General features: G+C 38.2%; 1 protein-coding gene and 1 long non-coding RNA gene across 3 annotated transcripts in view; one reads left to right on the top strand and one right to left on the bottom strand.

The window, feature by feature from the left end:
• The window catches only part of LOC149128495 (uncharacterized), a 63,665-nt gene that overhangs the window by 3,803 nt on the left and 46,129 nt on the right, over positions 1-13,733 (top strand). The gene's annotated exons all lie outside the window — the stretch shown is intronic.
• DEUP1 (deuterosome assembly protein 1) overlaps positions 1-13,733 on the bottom strand; it is a 101,297-nt gene that overhangs the window by 47,114 nt on the left and 40,450 nt on the right. Inside the window, exons 5-7 of one of the 2 annotated variants that reach the window (XM_008262709.4) lie at positions 9,998-10,129; positions 3,285-3,398; positions 2,102-2,344 (exon numbers count right to left, since the gene is read on the bottom strand). In XM_008262709.4, coding sequence (XP_008260931.1) covers positions 2,102-2,344; positions 3,285-3,398; positions 9,998-10,129 — 489 coding nt within the window. The remainder of the gene's footprint in view (positions 1-2,101; positions 2,345-3,284; positions 3,399-9,997; positions 10,130-13,733) is intronic. The other variant, XM_089332403.1, reaches the window with a different exon arrangement.

Genomic DNA, 13,733 nt, shown 5'->3' with positions numbered 1-13,733 from the left:
TGGTAACGTTCTGAGGAGGAAAAAGATGGGGTTTGCTAGGGAAAGCATTAGAGAGAAAGTCAGTCATACTACTCAGAAAAGGGGACAGAGGCTCTCCTCTCCCAGAAGACAGGTGTAGGAGTAGCCAGTTCTAGTCTGCAAGTGAGCCACAGACAGCAGCTGCACCACAGCCTGGAATGCAGGATGCTCTTGCAGGTTGGAAATGGGTCTAATAGAACTGTCTTAGAGGAGATGAAAAGGAACCGAAGTTAGTGAAGAAGCTGACCCGTACTGAAGAGTAGGACCAGACTTGACATCTGGATTAATGAGATGTGTTTCAGGCAAACTAAACAGAACAGCGAAGAATAGGTCTGAGCAGAAAAGCTATTTGTAGGGACCAGAGCCCTAATGACCTCAAGAAGGGGCAAAGCTGAGAATTGTTCTCTGTACTGTCTGACCAGAGCCCAGGGAGGAATATCTGGGAAATAGCCATTAAAAAAAGTCTTTCCATTTATTGAATAGGATCTTGGTGTAGACTCCAGCAGTACAAATATAGCTGCAAAATTTAAGTTAAATTGTTTATAAATGGAAGGCATGACTACTTGTGCCACACCCGGGGATGTGAGTGAGAAGCAATCTCTGAAAAGGGAAAGAACTCCATGGGGTGCGACCTGTGTGTCCTGTGGACCTCCAAGGTCCTGAGGCCCCGCGGCCCCGCACAGCCCAGCATCCTGTATGCTCTGCGGAGGCAGGTCTGACACCCAGGATCACACAGGACCAGGACCACGTGGGCCCCTGGCGATGTCTTGTCAACCCAGCTCATAGGCCAGTATGGGTTGCCTGGTGGGCTAGGCATTGAAAGCCCCTGGACAGAAGACTAAGGGCTGATCTCATTTATTGTATAACATACTTTTTTCTATTTTTAGAAAATTTCTGGCTTCCTCAGTGTTTAATATTTACAGTTCAGCCTAGTTTGTTTACATATGTGTTGTACTTGGCATTAGAATACAGACCAACAAAGCTGGAGTTTGAGGTGGGGAGGTGTAGGTCTTCTAGAAATACCACCCAATGAGAAAAGCCGGGCTTTGTGTTCTGTCTCCCTCTTAAAGACAGGTAAACAGGAACTCAGGAGAACAGCAGTTGGCAGCTGAGAAAGAAAATCCCATGCAGAACTTGGCAGGGCAGGGAAAGGGGAGTTGGCTTGGTACTAAGGGATGATCCTGAGAATTTAAGTGACTGAAGATGCTGGGATAGAATACCTTGTGGAAGTGAAAGTCTGTTTGGTTAGTGACCTCAAAAAAACATTTTAGGATGGAGAGAGAATAAAGTAGTGTGAAGAGATGGGCTGGTTGTCATTGAGGAGATGGAAGCAAGAGGCTGGATGTTTGAGGGTGGGAAATAAACCTAGGATGAGAGATAGAAAAACCTAGAATATATCTATGTTGATTGAATATATCAAGTAGCTGGATACTCATGAACAAGGTGTTCATTTTTAGTAAGAAAATAAGTAATGATCAATTTTGTTGAATGTGTATAACCTTCTTAATTACAGCAAGAAGTAGAAAGAAAGAAGATTGTTGGGTCAAGAAAAAAAATTAATGCTTGGAGAACCAACCAGTCATAATATAAGTTACCTCAGAATGCATTTGAGGCCAATGCTTGTCAAATGATTATGATAAGGTTACCAGTGATAAATCACAGGGAGTAACTCCCATGCCTTTTCCTGAAGTTACTAACTAGTTGAACTTGTCATGATTTCCTGGACCTCTCATCCAGGATTCCTTGAGTCAGAGAGGTATAGGGTCAAAGAAATTACAGGGTACAGAGGGTGGTGTGTGGTTAAAGGGCCATGTTTTTCAGGCATAGAAGTCTGTATGAGAATCTATTATACTCACTTTCAATGCATATGATGTCATTATTGAACCAAAGTGCACTCTGATGAGGCAAACTACCTATGAGATTAACTACTTTCTTCATCAAGTGGGAATTACTTACTAAGGAAATATGGACTGAATTTACACATATAGTAGAAAATGAGCTTTCTATAATCCCTATACCTGTTGAGTCATCATTAAACAGAACATGGACGATACTAGTTGGATGACAAAAAATATATTCTTACCTGGCACTGTCTTTGGTACATTTTCAGTTCTTGCAGGAGCTTCTGATTTTCATCTTGTAACTTATTCCTGCTTAGTGCTATTTCACTCACAGCTGATTTTAGTTTGGCAATAATGAATTCATCTCTCTCATTGGTTTCACAGCTGGGATCTGGGTCACATATCAAGCGAGGAATTTCACAGCTGCTGTCTTCTATGCTCTGTGCTTTACCATCTAGTTGAGTTTGGTAACTTTGTGCCTGTTTCTGAGAAATGTAAAAACTCTAAATTCAATGAAGAATATCACATTTAAGCATTACATGAATGATAGAAAACAACTGGCAAAAACTCATTTAAGTATGTTACTATATAGGAAAGGTTGGCCTTTTATAATAAAGTCTCTCTTTGTTATGAAATCTCAATTAAATGGTTGAAGTGAAAATATGCTTGTATAACATTGAAGCAAAGATCTAGAGCATGGAAAGGTCTACAGATTGGCCAGTTTTATTAAGCATGAATGAAAGTCTAGAATCTGTAAAAGAAGAAAATTATGAATTCAATTACACAATAGTTGAAAAATGTCTCTCTGATTTAAAGCAAAGGAAAACAGAAACAACTGGATTATGGAGAAACAGCTGTGAAGGCAATAACAGGCGTTAATCATTGCTAATGTACAATAACTTCTATATATCAATAAGAAAAAGACAACACTGAAGAAAAATGGACAGAATATATGGAGGCAATTCACAGAAGAGGAAATGAAAAAGGCTAAGAAATATGAGGGCATCGTCAAAAATTGTGTATTATGAAAACACTTTGCATAGATTTTGATTTTTGAATTGAAATATATTTATCTTTTCATTTTTCACATGCTTTTGAAGTCTCTCATATAAGAAGAGGTGATTAGTCTTTTACAAGTTTGGTCAGCAAGTCAAACAATCCAAGATTCTCTTAGGACATTGTCCATAGGCATGCAAAAGGTGTTGTCTAATGACATAATGACAATGACATTTTAAAAAGCATCATCCCTTGAGGTATGTAGACTAAATTCACTATCACAGATAGTTCATGAACTGGTGACTATACCCGCTCTACTCTACTCATTTTCACTTAGTTAGCATTTCTATCTGTAAATAGATTCCATGCTGAATGGCAAAGACACCAGTATGTAACTTTACATTCAGAGGTTATTATTAAGTAACATACCTGGAATTGATTACACTTCTCAGATAATAATTTTTGCTGAGCATCTAAAGAAACTAGGTGAGTCTGATATAGTATCTCTTGCTTATCCCATTCTCTTGATTTTGCTCTAAATTCCTTTTAAAAAATGGGGGGAACAAAGATAAATTGAAGAATATTATTCATTGTGAAGCACAATGAATAGGGTTTCTTTTATTTACACCTTCATTCAGAGGGGACTAAAAAGTAAGTCCATTCTTTGCCTATTAGGAAAATTATAAAAATTAAGTATCAAATCATTCATATTGGATTTATTAGTCTTCTAATTTTTGCTAGGAAAATATGGAATTTATAACTTAGTCCTTGTACAAAAAGCATTAAATATTCTATTTACTAAAAATATTGTAAGTTCCTCTGAAAATTGCTATTAATAAGCTACCTTCCAAACATCTTTTTTCTTCAATTAATTACTTTCATTCTATTTACTCATACCGGAAGTTTTTTCCCTCCTTCCATTCTCTACAATCAGTCGTTAAACTTGTTCCCTTGCAAGGATAGGGAATGATAATGCCCATGAAACCATTTGGTCTGGCTCTGCCAAGGCAACTGCTTTCGGGACTTGAAATTCAGTAAGTCTATAGCAGGCTAATTTTTAAGTTGATGATTTTGTATGGCCTGTAAAGGATGTTATAAATATGCAAATAGCTCTTAGTAGAAAAAAGGTTCTCCAGCCCTGTATAGAGCTTAGATTTTGCCACTGCTTGGACTGAATATTTGTGTTCCCCCATCCATGCTCCAAATCCATGTGTTGAAGCCTAATTCCCATATGATATTATTTGGACTGGGGGCCTTTGGGAAATGACTAGGCCATGTGAATGGAACCCTCATAAAGATTAGTGCTCTAATAAGAAGAGATATGAGAGAGTTTTTTTCTTTTTCTCTATATGAAGATATAAGGAGACAGCCATCTATAAACCAGGACGAGGGCCATCACCAGAACCTAATACTCTGAACTTGGACTTTCAATTTTCAGAACTGTGAGAAATAAATGATTGTTGCTTAAGTCGATTTGTCCATGTTATTCTGTCACAGCAGCCTGAACTAAGATAGTGATGTGGCTTTCAAAGTTTTGTCCAAGTCCACTCAATCTTGGAAACAGAAAAACCATTTGAGGTCTCATGCAGGGAGTATCAGTTGGGTTAATCTGGGAAAGAAGAAGTGGCACTAGCTTTATAAAGCACATACAGTTCTTTGACTTTTTTCTGAAGTAGTACAGTCACAGAGCATGATTATCACTTCACGACTTAGTAACATGAACAAAAGGCATCGTACTGGGGATACCAAATAGAACTTCACTCCTCAATGTTTCCTAGGGCTGGCCATTCTTGTCATTCTGTCCAGGCTTAAGCAACTGAATGTGAAGGGCTGTGTATTTTATTACTTTCAGATTGTTCACAGCGCTTGATAGAGTGCCAGATACTACTTGTGTTCCATGAATGCACAAACAAAAGCATAGTATTAACATCTCCTGGAATTTAAACATTTCTCACTAGACTTTTCAAAGAAAACAACATGGCTGAAAGTAGACTTTACAGCTCCTAAGTTCATGACCATATACTGGTGATGTGCTGTGAACACGGTGTAGATGTATTGATGTTTCCAATTATCAGTTCAGTAGAACTTATTGAGTAACTGATGTCCACCAGGTACTGTGAAGAGATGAAAATTCAGAACTATTCTATAAAAAGATTTTTGAAAGGAAAGAAAATCAAGGAATACATAATAAAGGAGGGAAGTGTACACATGAAAGCAATTTTACAGTGTAAGTACAATAATATTGTTACATAAAAGCCATGCAGATGATGCTGTGATTATCTCATCTATTTCCTACAATATGTTAAATTGGAACATAGTTCATTTGGCCAGAGTGATTTGTATTCTTTTGAAGAGGGCTGAAATGACTAGATTGGTTATTCTGGAAAAGAAACATACTAATGTAGATAATAAAAGCTACATCTTGCTTAAAATGAGAATAACATAGTATTTAATATTTTCTAGACAGAAATGATTTTTAAAAACATTTGGGTATATTTTCATTTATAATCCACAAGTCTCCAAATAATCAATGAAGGCAGGCTATACATTAGGAAGCTGTTAGGGTAATTAACATGACCTAAAATTGAGGGATGATATATATGGTTGAAGAAATAAGAATAGAAATCCAAGGGCTAGCACTGTGACATAGTGGGTAAAGCCACTGCCTGTGGTGCCAGCATCCAATATGGCTACTCCACTTCCAATCCAGCTCCCTGCTAATGCACTTAGGAGGGCAGTGGAGAATGGCCCAAGTTCTTGGGCCCCTGCTGCCTAGGAAGAGGCTCATGGCTCCTGGCCTCAGCCTGGCCCAGTCCTTGCTTGCTATTGTGGCCATTTGGGGAGTAAGCCAGAGGATGGAAGATTCTCTCTCTCTCTTTCTCTCTCTCTGTAAGTCTGCCTTTCAAAATAAATAATTTTTTTTTTCAAAAAATGTAGACCTCCCTTCTAAATATATGAGACTGTCTTGTGATGTACACTATCTTTACAAGGATAAATGAAGGCAGTCCTTTAAAATTAATTGACTTCGTTTCTGACATCCAACAATATAAAAACTGGTACAGGAAAACAAGATCTTCAAGTAATAATGCCAAGGTTACAAAATTAGGCTCAGGTAGAAAACAGGTAAAGTTTTCCAATAAATGTGGTCTAGATTTGAACATTTCTACTTACTTTTTATTTAGAAAGGAATCTTTGTAGCAAGATGTCAAAATTTGGGCAAGATTGACTTATGCACTTAGTTTCTTTTAGATAATACAAATACTCAATGTCACCTACCCAACAACCTCAAATAATGCTGAAAATAAATATCTCCTAAAAGGCTAGAGAGAGGCCGGCGCCGCGGCTCAACAGGCTAATCCTCCGCCTAGCGGCGCCGGCACACCGGGTTCTAGTCCCAGTCAGGGCGCCGGATTCTGTCCCGGTTGCCTCTCTTCCAGGTCAGCTTTCTGCTATGGCCTGGGAGTGCAGTGGAGGATGGCCCAAGTCCTTGGGCCCTGCACCCCATGGGAGACCAGGAGAAGCACCTGGCTCCTGCCTTCGGATCAGCGTGGTGCGCCGGCCGCGGCGGCCATTGGAGGGTGAACCAACGGCAAAGGAAGACCTTTCTCTCTGTCTCTCTCTCTCACTGTCCACTCTGTCTGTCAAAAAAAAAAAAAAAAAAAAAAAAAAGGCTATAGAGAGAGACAGGAGCATTAACCTCCACTTCTTACAAATACTACAGCATGAATAAATGAGGTGGGCATCCCTGCCTTCCTTGGTCTTATTGACATCTGTCTTGGTCTTATTGACGTCTGTAGTTTCCAGACTAGAAAACCAGCATAATGTATCTAGTAGCCTGGAACCAGGAAGAAACCTATAGGACTTCACAGGGTTTTGTGGAGACAGGAGTTGTCAGCCTAGGTTTTGAAGGTTGGTAGATTTCCCTAGAACTCCAGAGTAAGTTCTCCGTGGCTGGCAATCCTTTTCTGGCTCAGGGTCATTAAAATTAGAGTTTCCAGAGATACACAGAAAAATACTTCTGTTAAAAGTGAGGAGATGGTCTTTGGTGATTACTATGCAAGTATGTCAGGGACTCTACAAACCTCCACCTGTAGGAGATTTTAAACTTTTTATTATGAAAGTTTTATACTCACATAAAACAAGGGAGTAAAACAACCCCTGCCCCATGTGTCCTTTGCTGTTTAACTGCCACTGACATAGTCTATTTCTCCTTATCTCTTCAACTTTTTTTGTTAGAATATGTTAAAGTGACTTCCAGACCTCATATATTTTCAACCTTAAATGCTTCACAGTGTGTGTGTGTGTGTGTGTGCATTTTTCTTCCAGAGCCACAATGTCACCCAACAGATACTTTTAACTCCATCTACTGATGAAAAACAAGGGCATTTCTGTGAGGCTTACAACCTTGCCCAACAGTCATGGGGCAAATTAATGCACTGGTCAAGGCCTGTTTTATGTTATAAAGTATCATGTACTTCCACTACTACAGACTTCCTCCTGTATTATTCCAATGTATAAATGTTTGTCCCGAAGTAAAAACACTTTAACAGGGGTCAGTGCTGTGGCATAGTGGGTAAAGCTGCCACCTGCAGTGCCAGCATCCCATATGGGCACCAGTTCGAGTCCTAGCTGTTTCACTTCCAATCCAGCTCTCTGCTATGGCCTAGGAAAGCAGTGGAAGATGGCCCAAGCCCTTGAGCCCCTGTCCCCGCACGGGAGACCAGGAAGAAGCTTCTGGCTTCTGGCTCCTGGCTTCGGATCTGCACAGCTCCGGCCATTGTGGCCAATTGGGGAGTGAACCAGCAGATGGAAGACCTCTCTCTCTCTCTCCCTCTGCTTCTCCCTCTCCCTCTCTCTCTCTGCCTCTCTGTAAATCTGCCTTTCAAATAAAAATAAATAAATCTTCAAAAAACAAAAACAGAAAAAAAGAATCACTTAACAGTAAACTTTGATAAAAAGAGGTATTCATCTGTAATTATGTAAGGTAAATTGTAACTACATAGTGTTTAAAATTTTTTTGGATGGTACAAACATATCAAAGCAGATGTTGCCTCTAATTTGCACTATAATTTTTCCTTTTTAAAAATACTATTTATTTGAAAGGCAGAGTTAACAGAGAGAGAAGGAGGAAGGAGGGAGGAGAGAGAGGGAGAGGGAGAGAGAGAGAGATAAATCTTCTATCCACTGGTTCACTCCCCTAAATTAGGGCTGCAATGGCCAGGGCTGGGTCAGGCCAAAGCGAGGAGCCAGGAGCTTTATCCAGGTCTCCCACGTGGGTGGAAGGAGACCAAAGACTTGCGCCATCTGCTGCTGCTTTCCTAGGTGCAGTTGCAGGGAGCTGGGCTGGAAATGGAGCAGCCAAGACTCAAACCCATATGGGATTGCCAACACGGCAGGTGGCAGCTTAACCCACTGTGCCACAGTACCAGTCCCATCCACTATAATTTCACAAGACATGTTTTATGTAAATATTTAGTTCCCTAAATTTAAGTTGTGCACAAAGTACTTAATAAAAATGTAAAGCTGTTCTTTAAAATACATATATGAATGTGGTTCTCCCACAAAATCCCATAAAAAGTCAACAAAATGTGTATCTGTGTGTGAAGTCAGCTCTGTTGGTGAGAGAACATGCATATTGCAGTATACATGTCTGGACATCTTCTATGAGACCAGCCCGTTTTTGAGGCTAGTCTGGTTATATCAGAGCAAGAGCCAGGGAGTAGGAGTGCCAGCTTACTGAGACTAATTTTGTACCCAGAGAAGTATACAGAGGCACAATGGGTGAAGCCGCTGCCTGCAACGCTGGCATTCCATATGGGCACTAGTTCATATCCAGCGGCTCCACTTCTGATCCAGCTCCTTGGGAAAAAAGAGGAAGATGGCCCAAGTGCTTGGGCTTCTGTACCCATGTGGAAGACCCAGAAGAAGCTCCTGTGTTTCCCTCTCTCTCTGTAACTCTGCATTTCAAGTAAATAGATAACTCTTAAAGAGAAAACTGTATTATTTAGTAGAATGTAAAATTTGCAGTATTTTTAAAGATAACACCCAAGAGCTCTTGAAATAGCCTGAATTTAAGGCTGTGATCCCAGGCTTTTTCTTTCTTTTCCTTCTTTCCCTCCCTCCCTCCCCTCTTCCCTTCCTTCCTCTCTCTTGCTTCCTTTTCTGATCTTCAAGGTATTTTGCCCGAGGACTGTTAATTGGAGAGTAAGAAGATGCAGTATGAAATGTGGCAATGACAACTAGATAGGCGATGAGAGGCAAAGGGAAGATCTGGACTAGAATACACGAAAGAGAAAGGAACAGATCAAAGATCGCATAGAGGTGTCCAGCTTGGGTGATGGCGGGGCTATTGCCTATCAATGAGGAGGAGAAAGTGAAATCACTGGCTGGGGTGGAGGGTGCTGGGGTTTAGGGCTCGAAAGGAAGGAAACCGAGTGGCACAGCATAAAAGTCTACTTGAGGCCCATTAAAAATCATAACTGAGCAGCCCTGGAAACTCGGCTAAGGTTAGATAATAGGAAATTACAGTAGACTCCATTTGCGATTCCATGACTTGAAGCAGGAACACCAAAGAGCACAGGAGAGGAAATGGGCTGCTTTGTTTTTTCCAAAGTTGGAAAGCGGAGGGGTCAAGAGTAAGTGCACCCATGACACCTTTTTAGAGTTCCAGAGTTGAGAAGTTCTTGAACATGTCGGGCAAGTTAATTGGACTGGTACTGTGCCTTTAAAGAAAAAAACCCTGCAACTTCAAGCCCTGCTCTGAAGAGGGTATGAGGCTTCATTGGGATTTAAGTACCTAATAGTTAAATGGCCATTAAAAGATTTATTAGATATTCCCTTTAACTGACCCCAAGGGTGTCCTTCAATTTCACTCAACAGCTGCAGTTTCTTTGAACTTTTTTTTTTTTTTTGGCTCTCCCAAAATGCTGATATATATATAAAAGATGTATAAATCAAAGTGATGCTTTAATTCACTAAGTGCCTAAAAGGAAAGGTGCACTAAGACAATATATTCAGTGAGAAGTTGACTTGTATGCTGTTTGTTACCACTGCTGTACAGGCCACTGTGTAGCTAGAAACACATAGCCACAGCCATGAAAGCAATCCTTATACACATGAAGAAACTAGGAACTGGATCTCACCTCCAATTTCTGGTTCAAATTGCTCATTTCAAAGGACATTTCTTCTTTGTGTGGCAGCTCTTGTCGTCGAACTTTGTTTTGTTTCATCTGGTGCAATCTCAGTTTTTCAAAGCTATTTGTTAGTTTGGAAAACTGCAAATAATAGAAAATACTCATCTTTTACTATTACCAGTTATTCTAACTTGATTTCACCATATTTCTTTTCTTGTGTACCTCTTTGGAAATGTAAGTCATGATTAGAAAGTGCAGTTAAGCTTAAATGTTCCAATTAGTGAAGATGGAACCAGTTATTAAAATTAAATTATTGAAGCTGAACATGATTCAGCTTTCATGTAAATTTGGGACTTCATTAATTGCACAGTTAAACAATGATTCACCTCATAAATGTTTTGTTCAGTTTTGTTTTAACCATATGTAGCAAAGCTCAGAATTGGAAAAAAACAGGTTCTTTTCTTACTTTTATTTAGTGCCATCTTGTGTTGACAATTTTAATTTCAGTAACTCAATCTATAAAATAACTAGCTTATATATTTTCCAAGAAAACTAGACATTTAAGACACGAGCTATGTCAAGTATATATTCACGCTGATATAACTTTAAAATTATTTACATCTAAAAACTGATTAAATTATTTTCTTACTGGTAAAACTTTCAATAACGGAGATGTTGTATTTTTCCCCCATTTCTTGTTCTACCTTTAAATAATAGATTAAAAGCAGCATAGTGTAGCAGCATCTGTGAGGAAACTTCTCTCTGCTTTCGGAAGTTTTTTGTTTATACTTTCTATGCTGAGATAATTATAGGCTCACAGGAAGTCACAGAGTCACTACAGGGACATTCCAGGTCCTTTTCACCCCATTTCCTCTGATATTTACATCTTAGTGAACTAGGGTATAGTATCAGACTCATGAAACTTAATATGTGTATAGCTGTATGTCATTTATCATGTGTGTGAGTCTGTGTGCCCACACCACAACCAAGATGTGGAGCTATTCCATCCCCACAGAGATCTCCTCCCTTTAACATCACTCACACCCCTCAAACCCCCGTCACTAATTTGTTTTCCACCCCTATAATTGTGTTATTTTAGGAATGTCATAAAATGGAATCATACAGTATATGACCTTCTGAAGATGGATTTTTTTTTCGCTCAGCCTCCCTTGAGACTCGTGAATATATCAATTCTTCATTCCTTTTTATTACTGATAATAGTTCATGGTATGAATGTACCATAATTTTCTAAACATTCACATACTGAAACATTTTGATTGTTCTCAGTTTTTGGCTATTACAAATAAAGTTAGGAACAACTGTCTATACTGTAACTGATAGTAAATTTTTTTTGTAATTTCTACTGAGATATAATTCACCTACTATAAAGTTCACATGAATAATATTCCACTGCATGGATATACCATATTTTGTTTTCCATTTATCAACTGATGGTCATTTTGCTTGTTTTCATATTCAGATATCATGAATAATATTGCTGTGAACATCTGTGCACAAGTTTTTAAATGGATATATGTTTTTACTTTTCTTGGGCGAATACCTAGGTGTGGAACTACTGCAACATATAGGAACTGTAAATTTAACTTTTTTAAAGAACTAATTACAAGTTAACATTTATATAAACCTAACATAGGGGCAGTGTGATGTAAAGGGCAGAAACTGTAAAAAAAGAAATCAACTGGTTTAATCATTTACAAAATGCAAACCTGCATAACAAGCACCTTAAGTGAAGCCAAGAGATAAACTGAATATTTTATCATAGACCAAAGGCAAAAAAAAAAATCCTTTGTATGATTATATAGACAGATGTTGCAAATTAAGAAATGCCAAACTACCTCACAAAATGGCAAAAAGCGATAAGCAAGTTTCAAAGGAAATACAGATTAAATAGACATTATAGCACTGATCATAACAGTGAAAAGCTAGGAACATATGAAATAATAATAAGCAACCAACTAAATAAATCATGGTATACATATCTATACCTCAGAGTATTATATAGTAGTTTAAAAAGACAGTAATGTGTTTACTGCTAGGGGATATGCATCCACAAAGATCGACATGTAGATTTTAACTTTCATAAAAAATTACATATAGTTTAATAAAAAGGGGTATCAAAAGAAAATTATCTCTATTTGAGACTATAAATACTTAAAATTTTATTTTCTATATTTTCTTTATTCTGTAATGAATTAGTTTTGTAATGACAAAGTATTAAAAATTAGTTTCAACAATAAAACAATAAACATATTAAAATTTCTAGCAGCAACTTTTTTTTCTTCTCCAATTCTTTGGAATTCAAAATTTTTAATTTCTTGACCTAAATATATATCAAAAAGCATATATGTATATATCCCATTTTAAAACTCAAAAACCAAAAACTCAAACACCAAAACTCCATAATCTCTTGCAGTAAGGGGAAAATCCTCATTAGGACAGAACAGCAAAAGCTTGCCGTACCTTCTCTTGTTGGGGTTCTAAAAGTAAGTAAATATACACTTCAACTGTGAAATAGCAATGATTTGTCATTAAGGCCATAGGCAATAATGCATTTAGTATAATAAACTGGAAAAATGATGTCATCAAATTGTCTTAAACATTACATGTTAGGTCATTATTCATATTTTGGATAAGAATAAAGATGAAAAATTCTTTCCTCTCACCCCTATCTTCATACTACTGTCACACTTGTTATCTATCAAATTTTACTTTCAAAGCCAGTTTACTTATTCAAAATTCTACCTTATTTTTTTTTTTGACAGGCAGAGTTAGACAGTGAGAGAGAGACAGAGAGAAAGGTCTTCCTTTCGGTTGGTTCACCCCCCAAAATGGTCGCTACAGCCAGCGCGCTGCACCGATCAGAAGCCAGGAGCCAGGTGCTTCCTCTTGGTCTCCCATGCAGGTGCAGGGCCCAAGGACCTGGGCCATCCTTCACTGCACTCCCGGGCCACAGCAGAGAGCTGTACTGGAAAAGGAGCAACCGGGACAGAATCCGGCACCCAGACCGGGACTAGAACCCGGGGTGCCAGTGCCGCAGGTGGAGGATTAGCCTAATTAGCCACAGCGCCGGCAAAATTCTACCTTATTAAACAATATCCAGTTTTGCAATTTTCAGGTGTTATAAAATTAAGCAAAAGCAAAAATCCATAGGCAAAGTATATTTTTTCTTTATCTTCTCCAAGAAAAGTTATAGCTAAGCAGTTAATAGAGTTCTGTTCAAATCTATTCTAACAAAAGAAATTGTCAAAACATTTTCACCATAAGCAGTTTGAATTCAACTATAAATTTGTCATTTTCTCTATTCAGTTCATCATGGAAAAGTTTATGAAAATTACTGAGAAAATAAAAGATGGAAGGATTGAGGGAAACATTTGCAGAAAGAATAAGTGTTAGCATCAGCTAATGTCACCAGGGAGTATATTCCATCTATAGGAATCCATTGATGGTTTGACAGTGCAAAGTTTCATAACATCAGAAATGAAGGGTTGGTTTCATGAGCTGTTAAAAATAGTCTGTTAAGGAAATGTATTCATCTGCACAAAGACCCCTCTGATGTTCTTCCACAGATTCAAAATCTTTTATCATCAGTCATTTATCAGATTCTGCAACTGCTGTGGGAGCATCCAACTAACAAAAGCCAAAACTGAACACTGATATTAGCAATAGTTTACTGATGTTTATGCTGCAAATCTCATATTTTCTAATAATAAAATTTTGCACAAGA

This window comes from Oryctolagus cuniculus, chromosome 1, assembly GCF_051225735.1.
Source record: "Oryctolagus cuniculus isolate XC-2025 breed Fujian yellow rabbit chromosome 1, ASM5122573v1, whole genome shotgun sequence".
Classification (NCBI taxonomy): domain Eukaryota; kingdom Metazoa; phylum Chordata; class Mammalia; order Lagomorpha; family Leporidae; genus Oryctolagus; species Oryctolagus cuniculus.
The sequence above is the reverse complement of the archived record's forward strand: the minus strand, read 5'-3'. Positions and strand labels throughout refer to the sequence as shown.